The sequence below is a fragment of the Squalius cephalus genome (genome assembly GCF_949319135.1).
Source record: "Squalius cephalus genome assembly, chromosome: 7".
Taxonomy (NCBI): Eukaryota; Metazoa; Chordata; class Actinopteri; order Cypriniformes; family Leuciscidae; genus Squalius; species Squalius cephalus.
In genome coordinates, this window is record NC_137128.1 from 38,482,876 (window position 1) to 38,501,192 (window position 18,317).

At 36.8% G+C, this 18,317-nt stretch overlaps 2 protein-coding genes across 2 annotated transcripts; both read left to right on the plus strand.

Annotated features, from left to right (window-relative positions):
* Positions 1-1,498: 1,498 nt before the first annotated feature.
* Positions 1,499-8,319, plus strand: LOC307161720 (prolyl 4-hydroxylase subunit alpha-1-like). Its single transcript, XM_079876627.1, has 14 exons — positions 1,499-1,625; positions 2,024-2,120; positions 2,245-2,396; positions 2,568-2,687; positions 2,775-2,996; positions 3,082-3,227; positions 3,327-3,503; positions 3,927-3,979; positions 4,207-4,300; positions 4,655-4,705; positions 5,734-5,772; positions 5,901-5,969; positions 6,051-6,147; positions 6,264-8,319. Exons 1-14 carry the CDS (start codon positions 1,544-1,546, stop codon positions 6,332-6,334), a joined length of 1,470 nt encoding a protein of 489 aa, XP_079732753.1. The 5' UTR covers positions 1,499-1,543; the 3' UTR covers positions 6,335-8,319.
* A 1,728-nt stretch (positions 8,320-10,047) lies between these two features.
* On the plus strand, positions 10,048-15,944 carry LOC307161278 (prolyl 4-hydroxylase subunit alpha-2-like; the record flags this gene model as incomplete). The annotated part of the gene is made up of 7 exons (XM_079875899.1): positions 10,048-10,182; positions 10,549-10,639; positions 10,829-11,100; positions 11,179-11,400; positions 11,516-11,646; positions 11,748-11,924; positions 15,852-15,944. Exons 1-7 carry the CDS (start codon positions 10,098-10,100, stop codon positions 15,942-15,944), a joined length of 1,071 nt encoding a protein of 356 aa, XP_079732025.1. The 5' UTR covers positions 10,048-10,097.
* Between the last annotated feature and the right edge of the window lie 2,373 nt (positions 15,945-18,317).

Consider the following 18,317-nt stretch of genomic DNA (forward strand, 5'->3'; position numbering starts at 1 on the left):
ATAAACTTAATATTGAGCCACTGGAGTCACTTGGACTATTAACAATGTCTTTAATACATTTTCTGGGCCAGCAAGTTATAGTGTCCATAAGCCTGTGGAGGAGTGATCCAGCACTCAGATTTCATCAAAAATATCTTAATTTGTGTTCCGAAGATGAACGAAGTACTTACGGGGTTGGAACAACATGAGGGTGAGTAATTACTGACAGAATTTTCATTTTTGGGTGAACTAACCCTTTAACATTAATGTTTTTGTTGAGTTACAGTTAGAAAGACTTACATTTTATTGTGGTATAAGAAATGAACTGTCTCCCTCCTCTTGATTTTTAGGTGAAGTCCACAAGGAGAAAACAAGGCTGTCAAGTGTCGTGTGTCAACATGCTTCAACGTCATAATACGTGAGACATTATACACAATATAAAATACACACGCACACACTGGGTGTGTAATTTTGATCCACTTCAGTAATCATACAGTCACTAAGATTTTTTGAGGACAAACATAGATTGTGTTTAGTCACATCTACTGAACATAATCATAAACCATGAGCACAATAACACACATAGTATGCTGATAATAATTCATTGTGTACTTTTAGTTTCTGCATTAGTCACACTTACATGTGATGTAAGTGGTTGTAATGCAGCATTCTTGTGAAAATATTTTGTTGATATGTCAACCTCACAAACATGAGATGTGGGGATTTGTTTGTGAAACCATATACCAGCTTTAAAGGACTGGCCAGACTAGTTCTGACAGACTTTTCGGAAAGCAACTCATTTCAAATAAGTCTAAAAAATGATTACACAGCAAACAGACAAAGGATTGTCTACAAATAATAAAAATGAATTCATATTTATTTGCATTGCACTTTTTTCACAATGCATATTGTTTTAAAGCAGCTTTATATTTTTTTCACAATGCATATTGTTTTAAAGCAGCTTTATGGAACATGCATGTTTCTACATTATAGTAATCTGTTATCAGAGGTGACTGTGTCAGAGCAATGTCCATATGGCAGAAATATACAGTTCTATAATACAAATCAATTAGCTAACATCATGTATTCACTTACTGTAACTTAAAAGTTTAACGTAAAAGTAGGCTATGCCAATTGTGTATGCAGAGTGTTAAATTAAAACAGTGTTTTTAAAACAGGTCTCATATTAAAAGGACACATTAATGTTTTTCCAGTTATTAGGGGACATCAGAGCAGGCCCAGGACCTTGAAAATAATTAGAATGCATTTCCACTTCTATCATGATTATTGTTCCATTATACCTTTTTGTGAATTTACATCTAATTTACATACAAAAAAAACAAAATGTTATTTTTGGAGCATTATGACTGTCACAAATTTTGTTTCACTTTCATTTTTTGGTCTCCGATTGCAGTACTGGGAAATTGCAAAATGCGGGCAGGTGATGTAATACAGGTGTGTTTTTAAAAGGATCCACGTGAACGGTCTGTATTTAAGCTCCGCTAGTTCACTTCAAGATACATACACTAGTTTTATTGTGTTTTGAGGAATAGAAAGTCTGATAATGACCTTAAAGGAACTGACAGTATTTGTGCTGTTTTCATGGATTGTCTTTACTACTGGAGATGAAATCTTTTCATCAACAGGTATTATTCGAATTTTTTTTTTTTTTTTTGAATTCAATTTAATATCAATTCATTTATTTGAGTTTATTCCTTTTTTAACCATTATTTTAGTGTTTTGTTCAAGTTTCTTTAATGTTTTTACACCGTTATGCTGATTTTATTTATTCATTTGAGGCACTTCTGATCATAATACAGTAAACAGCTTTTGCCACAGCTTTTCCCATGCATAATTACATCTTCATACATTATATTTTGAGATTTACAATCAAACTTTCACTTTTTTAGCTATTGATTCCATTAATGACAAAACAATTATTAACTTTCTCTTTGGTTTCTTATATAATAAAGATGTCATTATGGATGGTCTGTATTTTATATAATTATATAAAACAATTAAGTGCAAATATAATTATTTATAGATAAAGTTGCACAGCTTTTCGAGGTGGAGGAAGACCTTCTGAATAGCTTCAGTCTGTACATCGATGCTGAAGAAAAGAATGTAGAGAGAATGAAGAGGTGAAAACACTTTCATTATAAGCATTTTTTTATTAAAATATTTTCAATTTACAGTTTTTAGATCAAGAAATATGTTGTTAATACATTCATTTAACCCTACATCTTTTGATGAACTTAAATCCAGTATTCTTCCGGTTCTTCAACTTCTCACATACTTTGACCCTAATAACCCTGAGAAAACCCTGAGAGACCCTGTGGCAGCTTACAAACTCATCAGACGAGTGAGAAGTCAATGGTTGACTATTGTCAAATACACTCAATTGAGTCTTTATGAAGGTGAGAGCTTATTTAAGTTCTTTGACTAAAACATGTATCATCATTTATTATTATTAGAAATAAAAATCTAGAGATTAAGGTGAATGATGTTGAAAGCTTTCAAGTTATTTTATTAAACGTTTCAGTGGATCTGTTCTTGTGTTTGAGACTTGTGCTTGTGTGATCTTGTAGAGTATCAGAACCTGCTGGATTATGAAAATATCCCAGAGGCTGAGGACTTGAATGATGCCGCTTCAGAACTGATCAGACTGCAAGAGTTCTACAAACTCTATCCACACAACATCACAAAGGGTGAAATATCTGAACCAATGCAGTTTCACCTTTTTAGTTTCAAAATAAGTTCCAATCTGATTGATGCTTTCATTTCACATTTCTCAGAAACGTCTCTAAATGCAGATGAAGCCTACCATATGGGGTTGGTCGCTTATGACGAGGACAAATTCCAGCATGCCTTTCTCTGGTTTCTGTACAGTCTGGACAGATTAACAGAATACTCAACCACTACTGAGAAAAAGTTGCTCCGTTTCCTTAGTTTATCAGCCTATCATTTTGGCAGCCTACCTGTGGCAATCTACTTCGGCCAACAGCTTCTAAATCTGGGTGAGGTCATAGTGACATGAAGTTTAATACTAATATTTTTATATGTGAGGTTATACTATATAAGTCATAAACTTCTTTTCCTCAGATCCAACTAATGACGAAGTCAATGTAGAGCTGAGCCTTTACAAACACCTTCGCTTCGAGAGAAATTCAAATCCTGACATATTCACGCTGGACACAAAGTCAAATAACTCCTACGAGGCACTGTGCAGAGGAGAGGTTGACGAGAGGGCAAGTGCTAAAATTTAAATCTTTATTTGACATGAAATTACAAACAGTCATTGTGAAGCTTTGTGTGTTGATGGGAAGTTTATTATTTAATCAAATCAGATCTCCAAGAGGCAGAGGGCGCTGTCCTGTAGGTACAGCACAGGTGGAGGAAACCCCAGACTGATGTATGCACCAGTGAAAGAGGAAGTGGAGTGGGACGAGCCTCGCATCATCAGATATCATGACATTATATCAGACAGAGAGATAGAGATCCTGAAGAATATCTCCAGACCTCAAGTGAATATCTAAAACACACACACAAACTTTAAAGTATGTAATTGTCACTATTAGGATCTAATGTCTTGTTAACAGTTTTGATAGTGCTATTCAATGGGTAAAAGTATGTAGATATTCCTTTATTAAAATTTGGTTTGGAAAATTATTTATATAGCTGGAGTGCCCAATCCTGTTCCTGGAAGTCTAGGAACAAAGTTCAGATTCAACCCTGATCCTCAGGATCTTAGCTGGTTCAGGTGTGTTTAATCAGGGGCTGAACTTTGCAGGAAGATAGATCTCCAGGAACAGGATTAGGCACCCCTGTTTGATAGTGAAGACAAATCTCAATGCAATGAAATGTATTGATATTGTAATGAATTGTGTGCTTCCTATTTATTCATATTTATATTTGATGTTCAATTTCCCTTGTGTGGCCTACTTTAGCTTTCTAGGTCTGAGACTAGACAGGGTGTCACAAAGGGCCGTACTTCTCAAAGGTGATAATCTTTAATATTCACCCAAAATGAAAATGATATATATTAAAGTAATATATAATGCATTAATGTAATTATGTTATGTAATATTATTTATTTTATTAAACTAATTAAACATTTTGGTCTCACACTTATTATGGGAAGAAAAATGCAAACGGTTTACAAAATGGTTCACAAAATGGTTCAATCTGTTAGCATAAAAGTTGCTAAAATCATTCCCTTGTTTTCAGTGTTTTTCTAGAGGAAGACAACACTGTTGCTCGTATCAGTCAGAATATTGCAGACATCACAGGACTCTCGGTGGAATCAGCTGAAGATCTACATGTACGGTCACAATAAGAAAGTAATCACCTGTTCATGCACAGGCAGCATATATATATATTTTTATACGGATAACTCTGTCTGTAGTTTAACATAGCTTTGCAAAGCCTGTCTTGCAGCTAGCTTGGTCACACTTTCTTGCACTCAAAATATATAGATAACTAAATAATTTTCAGACTTTCAGGCAACATTAGTCTGCCTATTTTGTAACGTTTGCCAGAGCACCTAAGAGCTTTGAGGACTTGTATTGGGTTACGTTTTTATATAACCATTTTATATTTAAACTTGTATTTTCCCTGTGAAGTATTACTGTAGGTGTTGTTTTACCTGAAAAATAATGGTGCAATCATTTTCCAGGTTCAGAATTATGGGATTGGTGGCAGATTTGTACCACATTATGACAGAGGGGTAAGATATCTTTGCTAAAATAAAGCCATTACATCAGTTTGTAGGCCAACCTGATATTTGCCATGGATTCTCTCTGGAGTAAAATAAGGTCTATGGTCATCATTACTTCAAGAGACTTTCCCATTGCCCCTGATCTTTTGTTTTTTCTTTCACATGTTTCACTTGCAAACAGTTTTCTTGGTGGTAATGTATCAGTACTCAATACATTTTTTAACTGATCTATGTTTCAGTCACAAAACAGTCCTGTATCGTACCTGTATACCCTGGTGTTACACACTTTGTGTTCAGTGTTATGTTGAATTCTGACCGCTTATGGTAATGAATGCTGTTTCCTGGTCAAGCCTCAATCCCCTTTCAATTGAGAATACTATCTTAACAGCTGTTTATGAACACTATTTATTCCCAGACACCAATATTTAAATGATTCATAAAAGATGAATCACTGGTCATCTGAGATTTCAGTTTGGACATAAAGGTTAGGATTTTACATGATTTTTCAGTTGTTTTACAGCACACTGTGTATGTTAGCACTGTTTGTTTGCTTTTGGCATCTGATATGTTAGTGCTTCAGACTTAACAAGTGGATTCCCTTTTATGAGGCTGCCATTTGATTGGTCCCATGTCGAAAGTCCACTCCCAAACAACCACAACCCTAAAGGTCAAAATACCGGCTAGGAGTCATGTTGGTCAGACATTATGGTAAAATTCTCAACCAGAAGGGCATTACCCACTGTTCATCAAAATTGAGAACTTATGGTTTGTTAGTAAACAAAATGTTGTGGTAATTAGTTTATATTTTTAAAACTCACATTTAGGGTTTTGACTATGTCTGTGGGTAATTTATGTTGTAAATCAAAGTGCGAAATCTCTCTTCAAGTGTATACTTAAAGTGATGCGGTCCTTAACCCAGAGAGAACCCATTGTTTGAAAATAATTATTTGTCTTTAGGACCTCAAAATGTCAATGATAGCTTGATTACATGTTGACCCATCAAATCATTGTAAGATAACTTAAGTTTGATCCCACAGGATGAGGAGAATGGAAGGACTGCTACGTTCTTAATTTATGTAAGTCTTGGCCACTGATTAACGCAAATGGAATTGTAAATATTATAAGCTTACAAGAATTAAAAAGGCACTTTTCATATGACCTGTTTTATAAAGTCATTATGAACAATAATGTGCTCTTGCTGTAGATGAGTGATGTGGAGGTAGGGGGCGACACTGTGTTTCCTGAAGTTGGAGTTGCATTGAAGCCAAAAAAGGTAAACCCTCAATTCACTGATCTATAAGGTGTATTAGAATAATATAAGTAAAATTCATGCATCCATCCTCTGCTTTTTAAGGGTTCAGCCGTGTTTTGGTACAACCTAGAAAAGAATGGCAGACTGGATTTGGATACACTGCATGCTGGATGCCCTGTGTTAGTGGGTAACAAATGGTGTAGGTTTTTATTTAATCTTGTATCTTCAATAATCTATAAACAAATCTGTTAATCAGACAAAATTTCATTCAATTTCACATGACAAGAGCTATAGTTTTTTCTGGTGTCTTTTCAGTGGCTACTAAATGGATCCATGAGTATGGGCAGGAGTTCAGGAGACCCTGTTCTTTGTCAGACTGGGAGTGAAAGACACTGTGACCATGTAAAATCATATGAAGTTTATCTGTACTATAGAAGTATCTGTTATATTTATTATGGATCGTAAGTTTTTATAAAATAGATCTGTAACATATATTGTATCAACTATGATTTACTACTGTCTGGTTCAGTAATGTTCAAAATAACTGTAATACAAAACAAAACAAGTGCAATAGACTAAAATTAAGTTTCAGCAATATATCAATTAATAATCACATTACCTGAGTTGATCAGTCCTAGCAGCCAGTAAGTGTGTTATTCCTGTAGATGAGACACTAGTTCTCTGCAGTTGTATTTAAAGCTTAATTTGACGTTTACTCTTCCGTCTGTGCTGGAATGACGATTCACATGTTTTACAAGTTTTGTGGTATGTGTAGTTGTGAATGTGTTGTGCTGTAAGACTGGCAGGCATGTATATATGAAGTCTGAAACTGGAGTTTTTTTTAAGGACAACCTCACATGCTGAGAACAAGACTGTCAATATTGTATACCTCTAATACCTCAATACTGTGTAACTCTCACACACAATATACCAACAATTATAATTTTGCAAGAATTTAAAGACCAACTATTATGAATAAAGTAATCATATTTAAAAAGTAATTTGAAAAAACAGTTAAACATTTTTTTTTTTTACATTTTATTTATTTTACATTATTTTACATTTCAATATTAGAATAAAAAAAAAGATAAATCAGCAATAGCAACAAATGCATTCAGTGCAATTCGTGAATTCATAATAGAGCTGACAACCATCCTAAAGGTCACATAAACATTAAACCACTTGATTATGAAGAGAGTAACTTCCAAACACACACACTGCAGGAGGGATTTTGGCCCACTCCTCCACACAGATCTTCTCTAGATCAGTCAGGTTTCCTGGCTGTCGCTGAGAAACACGGAGTTTGAGCTCCCTCCAAAGATTCTCTATTGGGTTTAGGTCTGGAGACTGGCTAGGCCACGCCAGAACCTTGATATGCTTCTTACAGAGCCACTTCTTGGTTATCCTGGCTGTGTGCTTCGGGTCACTGTCATGTTGGAAGACCCAGCCTCGACCCATCTTCAATGCTCTAACTGAGGGAAGGAGGTTGTTCCCCAAAATCTCGCAATACATGGCCCCGGTCATTCTCTCCTTAATACAGTGCAGTTGCCCTGTCCCATGTGCAGAAAAACACCCCCAAAGTATGATGCTACCACCCCCATGCTTCACAGTAGGGATGGTGTTCTTGGGATGGTACTCATCATTCTTCTTCCTCCAAACACGTTTAGTGGAATTATGACCAAAAAGTTCTATTTTGGTCTCATCTGACCACATGACTTTCTCCCATGACTCCTCTGGATCATCCAAATGGTCATTGGCAAACTTAAGACGGGCCTTGACATGTGCTGGTTTAAGCAGGGGAACCTTCCGTGCCATGCATGATTTCAAACCATGACGTCTTAGTGTATTACCAACAGTAACCTTGGAAATGGTGGTCCCAGCTCTTTTCAGGTCATTGACCAGCTCCTCCCGTGTAGTTCTGGGCTGATTTCTCACCGATCTTAGGATCATTGAGACCCCACGAGGTGAGATCTTGCATGGAGCCCCAGTCCGAGGGAGATTGACAGTCATGTTTAGCTTCTTCCATTTTCTAATGATTGCTCCAACAGTGGACCTTTTTTCACCAAGCTGCTTGGCAATTTCCCCGTAGCCCTTTCCAGCCTTGTGGAGGTGTACAATTTTGTCTCTAGTGTCTTTGGACAGCTCTTTGGTCTTGGCCATGTTAGTAGTTGGATTCTTACTGATTGTATGGGGTGGACAGGTGTCTTTATGCAGCTAACGACTTCAAACAGGTGCATCTAATTTAGGATAATAAATGGAGTGGAGGTGGACATTTTAAAGGCAGACTAACAGGTCTTTGAGGGTCAGAATTCTAGCTGATAGACAGGTGTTCAAATACTTATTTGCAGCTGTATCATACAAATAAATAGTTAAAAAATCATATATTGTGATTTCTGGATTTTTTTTTTAGATTATGTCTCTCACAGTGGACATGCACCTACGATGACAATTTCAGACCCCTCCATGATTTCTAAGTGGGAGAACTTGCAAAATAGCAGGGTGTTCAAATACTTATTTTCCTCACTGTATATAAATTTAAAAAAAAGAGAGATAATTATGATAAAACCAATAATAAACCTTCTAATGCATGGTCTCAGGAAAAAAAATAATAATCAGTTTTTGTCTTGTGCTCCACTTTTAATCCTCTCTTGTAATCCCATGACTCGGTTGAAAGGCCACTCCGTGCTGCTTTTGACTGGCCAGTTTAAAGTCTGGGTGAACTGCAGGCTGGAGTTGACTGGTGACTGACAGGAGAGCTCTGATAGGTTTGTCACTGAAGAAGGCGGTCCAGAAAAGAGGGGAAATTGCCTTTGGATTGGATGTGCCTGAGGAAAGGGGAGGGGTTTGGGGAAGCTGTATGGAAGCAGAAGGAGATGAGAGATTGACTGCACAGCTGTCCACAAACAAACATGCACACAGAGGAAAAAAAGTCACTGTTAAAAACAGAATCAAATTTGCAATGCTATTTGCTTAAATTAGTGACATCTCAAATAAGCAATATTTGATTGTTTCAAAGGTCAGCAGCAGTGACACTTTTACCCCTGTCATTAGAAGGGTTGTAGAGGGAAAGGCAGAGAGATGGTTTTGGACATCACTATAAATGGCTGTCCCCTCAAATAGTGCCCTATTAAAGTGTATAGGGGGCGATTTCGGACACAGCCACTGTTTGTTTCCATAGTTGCTCATTTGTTAATTGATTAGCAACACCTGTTCCTTGTTTTCTACCTTATTCACCCTGTATTATAACCCCTCAGTTTTCAATTGTAGTAGTGGTTTGTTCTTGTCTATGCTATGTTGCATTTTGTGTTTGTTTTTAGATTGTTAAGACTTTGTGCTCATGTTTTTAATTTGTTGATAAAAAATAAATAAATAAATAAATAAATAAATAAATCACTGCTCCGAATAGATCATTGTTCCCCCCGCAACCAGCCCGGTAACACTCACTCATGTAAAGTTTCGCTTTTCATTGATATTAACCTTAAACTCTTATTGATAGTGAAAAAGCTGTTGAGAGCGATACAGAAAGACAGGGGCTTGGTCTGACACTGCTTGCAGCTGAAATCAACCACACACATCAAGAATAATGAAAACGATTTCCATAGAAATAATAAATAAATGCATCAGAAATATGCAGCTTCATAACCCTATTGAAAGTGCCAATGATTATTTCACTTCAACTTTTACTCAAATCGGTAGCTTAGACACCGTATTTCACATAAATTATCGTTTGATGCTGCATAAACACAATTAATGCTACGCTGAAGCTCAAATCACTCCACAAGACGGTTAAACATGGCGTTTAATTTAAACTTGTGATTGCTCATTTAGCAATTAAATGCAAACCACGCAATATGGAGTAAAAGAGCGTTCACTTATCTTGACTTAGATGTTGATTTCGGATGCTTTCTGAAAAAGCACGCGGCAGTGAGTACAAACTGCTAAGCAAACACGTACAGTATTTTTTGAATGTTGTTGAGCCGCAGCCCATTGGCCGCTGATGCAACAGCAACTAATCAGATAACTACCAGATTAAGGGAAGGACCTATCAGCACGCGCCATCTAGAGTTTAAGACAGAACTTGGTATTCAAGTTCAATTTCACTGAAAGATACAGAAACAAGTTAAGTTTTGAGATTTTGAAGGTCTGCTAATGGCAGTAAAGGAACTGATGGTGTTTATGGGTTGTTTTTGGATTGTCTGTGCTGATGTTGGGCATGAATTCTACTCATCAACAGGTTATTGTTTCAGTTCAATATCAATTCATTATATTATATTGTTTTTTATTCGTAATAATTTAATGTTGTAGGATTTTGTCCCTATTTTTCCAACAGTTTTTACACATAAGTTGATTTTATGTCTTTAGCTGTAAGAATTTTGATCAAAAGTGAACAATCGTATACCACGGTTGTTGTCGTAATTTCAACTCTGCCCTCATGCCATACATAACATTTATAGTTACTCTTTCACTTTTTAATTCCATTATTGACTAAACACTAACTGTCTCTTTGATTTCTTGCCTAATAAACCTCTTTCATCATAACTCTAATGATGTAAAAATGAATTAATACATAAATCTAATCCCTTTTGACAATATTTTATAGATCAAATTGCACAACTGTATGGGGAGACGAAAGACCTTCTGAAGCTCTTCAGTCAGTGCGTTGATGCTGAGAATGTAGAGACAATGAAGAGGTGAAAACACTTTCATTATTCCCAATATACAATTAAACTACTAGATTAATGTGTTTTTATTATTAAAAAGCATTCAATTTTGGAATGGATGTTTAACAATTATATATAATTTTAGATTAAGTATTATGTTAATAAATAAATCTTTTACAAGATTTTCACAACTTTAGATGAACCCCTGTCTTCATCCAGTGTTCTTCCGAATCTTCTGCTTTCATACTCCGACTCTGAGAACCCAGAGGAAGCTGTGAGAGACCCTGTGGCAGCTTACAGACTCCTCAGACAAATGAGAAATGATTTAATCTATATTGAAAAATGCATTCAGCCGAATCTTACTCAGTGTGAAGAGTATCAGAATGAGTTGGACTCAAAGATCCCACAGCTGGAGGACTTGGATGGTGCAGCTTCAGGACTGATCAAACTGCAAGAGATCTACAAACTCCACCCAGAAGACATCACAAAGGGTAAACTGTCCTGCAGTTTCACTGAGAGAGTTTCACTTTTTCCGATTTGATTTATGCTTTATTTTTTACATTTCACAGAAACGTCTCTAAATGCAGATGAAGCTTTCAATGTAGGGTTAGTCGCTTATGAAGAGGACAAATTCCAGCATGCCTTTCTCTGGTTTCTGTACAGTCTGGACAGATTAACAGAAAACTCAACCACTACTGAGGAAGAGTTGCTCCGTTTCCTTAGTTACTCAGTCTATCATTTCGGCAGCCTGTCTGTGGCAATCTACTTCAGCCAACAGCTTCTAAATCTGGGTGAAGTCTTGCTGTCCTTCATTTTATAGCATTTAATTTAATATTTTTATATCTGAGTTTGGCAGACAATTTTGCTAAATTGTTGTGATTCAAGTCTTAAACATCTTTGCCTCAGATCCAAGTAATGATGAAGCCAGAGTTCAGCTGAACAGACTCCTTCACTTACAGAGCAACCCAGACATATTTCCACTGAACACAGAGTCAAGTAACTATGAGGCACTGTGCAGAGGAGAGGTTGACGAGAGGGCAAGTGCTAAAATTTAAATCTTTATTTGACATGAAATTACAAACAGTCATTGTGAAGCTTTGTGTGTTGATGGGAAGGTTATTATATTTGATCAAATCAGATATCCAAGAGACAGAGGGCGCTGTCCTGTAGGTACAGCACAGGTGGAGAAAACCCCAGACTGATGTACGCACCAGTGAAAGAGGAAGTGGAGTGGGACGAGCCTCGCATCATCAGATATCATGACATTATATCAGACAGAGAGATAGAGATCCTGAAGAATATCTCCAGACCTCAAGTGAACACACACACACACACACACACACACACACACACACACACACACACGTTGGGTTTCCATGACTTTCTGTCGACAATGTTTGTTTTTTAATTCTGCACAGGCTGTATATTCTATCCCCCTATTTTATTTTGTACCATTAAGCTTAAAATGTACTAATTGAAACCTTGGTTGTAGAGAATTGTGTGCTTCATGTGAGGTCCATATAGAAATGATTCATTGAGGTCTGTGTGGAAGAACTTGGCTGATCTATAGAAAGCCCAGATTTGAATCCCACTGAACACATTTGAGATAAATTGGAGCTCTAAGTGCCGGCATGCAGGCCTCATCATCCAAAATCAGAGCCAATGATTTTGAAACCAAATGCTCAAAGCAAATAAGTGTGGTGTTTGGATGTTCACATACTTTTAGCTATATACATAAATTTATACTTGACAGTTCATTCCTGTTTGTTGCCTACAGCTTTCTAGATCGGAAGTTTATCATTCTGGAATCACAAGACTACGTGTTTCTCAAAGGTTTAATTAATATTTATTAATCACCTCATTATAATGGTGTAGTTCACCCCCAAATTTCAATTCTCTCATAGTCCTACATGATGTTTGGTTAAAGTTTAATACAAAAAAACATAATATTAAACTGTTTTTGTCACACACTTATTACGCAAAGAATAATCATCGCTATATTTTCAGTGTTTTTCTAAGCGTTGACCCTGTGGAAGCTGGTGTCAGTCAGAGGATTGGAGATGTTACGGGACTCTCCATGGAAACAGCTGAACCACTGCTTGTACGTTACAGTAAGAAAGACAGCATATGATCATGCACAGGCATCTTATATTTTCTTTTCTGTCAGCTATGCCTTGCAGTTAGCATGAACATACTTTGCACTACTTAACTAAATAAACAAGCAAATAAATATAGGGCTGGTTTCCCGGACAGAGATTAAGCCTATAGTCCTGGACTAAAATGGCCTTTTAAACCAGATTAAAACAAATCTGCTTTCTCTGTCATGGTTTTAAAGGGCACCTATTATGACTCTTTTCACAAGATGTAAAATAAGTCTCTGATGTCCCCAGAGTATGTGTGTGAAGTTTTAGCTCAAAATACCCAACAGATCATTTTTTACAGCATGTTTAAATTGTAATTTTTTGGGGGCTCAGAAAATGCGCTGTTTTAGTATGTGCCCTTTAAATGCAAATTAACTGCTGCTGCACTGCACAGGGGGCGGAGCCTCACGAGCTCGCGCTCAGAGTCAGGACAATCTCATCTGATAATATATCAGAACAGAAACTCAGTTGCGGTGTTCATTTCGACTCGGAGTCGGACAATAATGCCCACAGAGCCAGAGAATATATGCTGTATGGACATAGAACAGGTATAGTTTAGTTTAATTATGGTTATAACTTATTTGTCATCTGCTTTTATCCACTAATACAAGCCTGCTGTAGCAAAACCCGTCCGATTGATGACCAAAATATACTGACGAGTTCAGTGAAGTTTATTGTACATCACACAAAAGATGAGCGTTAGTTTTACTCCAGAGAATCTCTGTAAGAGCTGAATAAACATAGTATAAGAAGTGCGCATTAAAGTCTTATCCATAAACTCTCTCTCTCTCTCTCTCTCTCTCTCTCTCTCTCTCTCTCTCTCTCTCTCTCTCTCTCTCTCTCTCTCTCTCTCTTCATTATCAACAACATACACAGCGAAGTACTCAAAACACTTGTTACAACTAACAGTAAACAAATATACACACCTTTTCAGTGGGTGCTAAATAAACTGGTAAACCTTATATCCGTAAAATGACTCGAAGAGCTGTCATAAAGAGCGCGCTCGCACTTTCATTTCTTCCGTGTCCAGTCACGTTAGACCTGTTGCTCCGGAGAGTGTAAGCTTGATCACAAACAGTACAGATCCATCCTCGAGTAACAACGGGAGTAAATGAAGACTGCTATGTTCATTCTTACATCCATCAACAACACACCTCAATCGCTTAGGAGACATTCTTGTCTACAGCTGCTCAAGCGTCGAACAATGGCGGACTCTGTGTCCAGCTCACTCAGGGCGGGTCTATGCTCAAACTGAAGTGTCACTCAACAGTCGTGGGAGGGGCCTGCTCAGTTCTACGTCACATTGCGCCGAATCTGAGAACAGCTCATTCTGAGACAGTGCTTATGATTTATTGAATTGTAAAAAAAACACTGGGTGGATTTTTATCATTCTAGGGTGGTTTTGCTCACACACTGCCAACACACATTTATGTTCAAACACCATGTAAAAGAGAATTTTGCATAATAGGTGCCCTTTAAATAGTCCTAGATTTGGCCTAGTCCAGAGTTTAATAAGATGATTTCCCGAAGGAAGACTAGAGCTGCTCCAGGATTTAATTGAGGCTTAAATTAAACTTACCAGGAGGCAGGTTTAACTTCAGATTAATTTTGTGTTTCAAAGACACATGGATTACTTGGATTATGTCAGTGAAGATCAATATATATGTGCACATATATGTTGTACAAAAGACTTTTGTACAACAGTACTGGGTGTATATACACATGTGTACACTCACCTAAATGATTATTAGGAACACCATACTAATACTGTGTTTGACCCCCTTTCGCCTTCAGAACTGCCTTAATTCTACGTGGCATTGATTCAACAAGGTGCTGAAAGCATTCTTTAGAAATGTTGGCCCATATTGATAGGATAGCATCTTGCAGTTGATGGAGATTTGTGGGATGCACATCCAGGGCACGAAGCTCCCGTTCCACCACATCCCAAAGATGCTCTATTGGGTTGAGATCTGGTGACTGTGGGGGCCATTTTAGTACAGTGAACTCATTGTCATGTTCAAGAAACCAATTTGAAATGATTCGAGCTTTGTGACATGGTGCATTATCCTGCTGGAAGTAGCCATCAGAGGATGGGTACATGGTGGTCGTAAAGGGATGGACATGGTCAGAAACAATGCTCAGGTAGGCCGTGGCATTTAAACGATGCCCAATTGGCACTAAGGGGCCTAAAGTGTGCCAAGAAAACATCCCCCACACCATTACACCACCACCACCAGCCTGCACAGTGGTAACAAGGCATGATGGATCCATGTTCTCATTCTGTTTACGCCAAATTCTGACTCTGCCATCTGAATGTCTCAACAGAAATCGAGACTCATCAGACCAGGCAACATTTTTCCAGTCTTCAACTGTCCAATTTTGGTGAGCTCGTGCAAATTGTAGCCTCTTTTTCCTATTTGTAGTGGAGATGAGTGGTACCCGGTGGGGTCTTCTGCTGTTGTAGCCCATCCGCCTCAAGGTTGTGCGTGTTGTGGCTTCACAAATGCTTTGCTGCATACCTCGGTTGTAACGAGTGGTTATTTCAGTCAAAGTTGCTCTTCTATCAGCTTGAATCAGTCGGCCCATTCTCCTCTGACCTCTAGCATCAACAAGGCATTTTCGCCCACAGGACTGCCACATACTGGATGTTTTTCCCTTTTCACACCATTCTTTGTAAACCCTAGAAATGGTTGTGCGTGAAAATCCAAGTAACTGAGCAGATTGTGAAATACTCAGACCGGCCCGTCTGGCACCAACAACCGTGCCACGCTCAAAATTGCTTAAATCACCTTTCTTTCCCATTCTGACATTCAGTTTGGAGTTCAGGAGATTGTCTTGACCAGGACCACACCCCTAAATGCACTGAAGCAACTGCCATGTGATTGGTTGATTAGATAATTGCATTAATGAGAAATTGAACAGGTGTTCCTAATAATCCTTTAGGTGAGTGTATATACACCCAGTACTGTTGTACAAAAGTCTTAGGCACGTTAGTATTTTCACCCCAGAAAACATTTTACATTTCCAGAAACGGTTTACATTTCCAAACATTAATTTTCCCATTAATTCTAATGATCCAGTGAGATTTTTGTGTGTACAAGGAATCTGACAACACCTGGTGCTCCACACGGAAATCTGATCTCACCATCATCGAGTCTGTCTGGGATTACATGGAAAAAACTGACACAGACTAAATCCAGAAGAACTGTGGCAACGTCTTCAATATGCTTGAAGAAACCATCCTGCAAAGCTACCGTACTGTGAAAAGTTTTAGGCACTTGTGTAAAAATGCTGTAAAAGGAGGATGCTTTCAAAAATAGTGTCATAAATAGATTTTATTTATCAGTTAACTTCTATTAACTAAATCAAATCAATATTTGGTGTGACTACCCTTTGCGTTTTAAAACTGCTTTTGTCCTCGGTACACTTGCACACAGTTTAGCAGGAGACGTTGCCACAGTTCTTCTGGATTTAGTCTGTCTCAGTTCTTTCTGTTTCTTCATGTAATCCAAGACAGACTCTGTGATGGTGGGATCAGATCTCTGTGTGGATCATACTGGCTGTTGTCAGAGTCCTTGTGCATAACAAAATGTCACTGAATTATTACAATTTAATGGCAAAAAGATTGTTTGGAAATGTAAACTATTTCCTACTGACACTGACACACTACAGCAAAATATATAAAGAATTGGATTAACCATTTTTTGGGGGAGAAAATACTAGCATGCCTAAGACTTTTGCACAGTACTGTATGAATGTAACAGAGGCAAGCTAGTAAGAGTTGTGCATGTAAACTTCACTTCCCTGGCCTCAAGAAGCAGACCCTGGTTTCAAATCCTGCTTGGAGTGTGTAGAGCAGGAAACTTTGAGTTCGCTCACAACATATTTGTCAACACAGTTTCTTGAGGGAAAGCAAAAGCATTGAATTATTATTATTATTATTATTATTATTATTATTATTATTATTATTATTATTATTATTATTATTATTATTATTTTTCTCCCATTAATTTTCCCCCTTCACCATGTCCCTTTAGGGGCTTCGTACATTCCACAGCTGATGTGTTCAGTTTTTCTTTGCTATTTGCTTTAAAATAGTTTTCTCTTGTTCAGTATAAGTTTTTTTTTTGTTTGTTTTTTATTGCAGTCTTTTTTTTTTTTCCTGCCTCCATACAATAAGATTTTCTTCATCCCATGTTTTATAGGCAACCTAGGTTGTGCTAATTCAGATTATCACAGTTCTTTTTAAATTAATCTAGTTTATTTTAGTTCAGGACTCCATAATCCAGGTGTTAGTAATCTATTTCAGAAAGTTTTTTTTTTTTTTTTTTTTTTTTTCTCCATGATTAACTAGATTAAGGCCTACTCCTAGATTAATTTATGCACTGTCCGGAAAACAAACCCTAAACCCAAAGAAAGAAACCTCTTTGCAGGGAACATTGGTTTGCTTTGTTTTTCTAATAGTATCTCTTGCCAAGGAGTGGCATACATTATAAGATTTGGGAGCTGAAAGTGTGTGTGTATGTGTATGTGTATATATATATATATATATATATATATATATATATATATATATATATATATATATATATAAGTATTTGAACACCCTGCTATTTTGCAAGTTCTCCCACTTGGAAATCATGGAGGGGTCTAAAATTGTCATCGTAGGTGCATGTCCACTGTGAGAGACATAATCTAAAAAAAAAATCCAGAAATCACAATATATGATTTTTTAACTATTTATTTGTATGATACAGCTGCAAATAAGTATTTGAACACCTGTCTATCAGCTAGAATTCTGACCCTCAAAGACCTGTTAGTCTGCCTTTAAAATGTCCACCTCCACTCCATTTATTATCCTAAATTAGATGCACCTGTTTGAAGTCGTTAGCTGCATAAAGACACCTGTCCACCCCATACAATCAGTAAGAATCCAACTACCCATACAAAAATGTAATATATGGCCATATATGTACTTATATTTTAAATAGCATGACATATATCTATACATATATTTGACTTGTATGAGAACACAATATATGCCTGCAACATATATCTATACATATATTTGACTTATCTGAGAACACAATATATGACTGCAACATATATCTATACATATATTCGACTTATCTGAGAACACAATATATGCCTGCAACATATATCTATACATATATTCGACTTATCTGAGAACACAATATATGCCTGCAACATATATCTATACATATATTCGACTTATCTGAGAACACAATATATGCCTGCAACATATATCTATACATATATTAGACTTATCTGAGAACACAATATATGACTGCAACATATATCTATACATATATTCGACTTATCTGAGAACACAATATATGACTGCAACATATATCTATACATATATTTCACTTATCTGAGAACACAATATATGACTGCAACATATATCTATACATATATTTCACTTATCTGAGAACACAATATATGCCTGCAACATATATCTATACATATATTTGACTTATCTGAGGACACAATATATGACTGCAACATATATCTATACATATATTTGACTTATCTGAGAACACAAT

What these genes read in the sequence shown, in the direction of transcription:
- LOC307161720 (XM_079876627.1), top strand. Translation starts at nt 1,544, where the DNA reads ATGACCTTAAAGGAACTGACAGTATTTGTGCTGTTTTCATGGATTGTC. An exon ending in TACCACATTATGACAGAGGG is followed by an intron (nt 4,706 to 5,733) that starts GTAAGATATCTT and finishes TTGATCCCACAG; the next exon opens with GATGAGGAGAATGGAAGGAC. An exon ending in TTGCATTGAAGCCAAAAAAG is followed by an intron (nt 5,970 to 6,050) that starts GTAAACCCTCAA and finishes CTGCTTTTTAAG; the next exon opens with GGTTCAGCCGTGTTTTGGTA.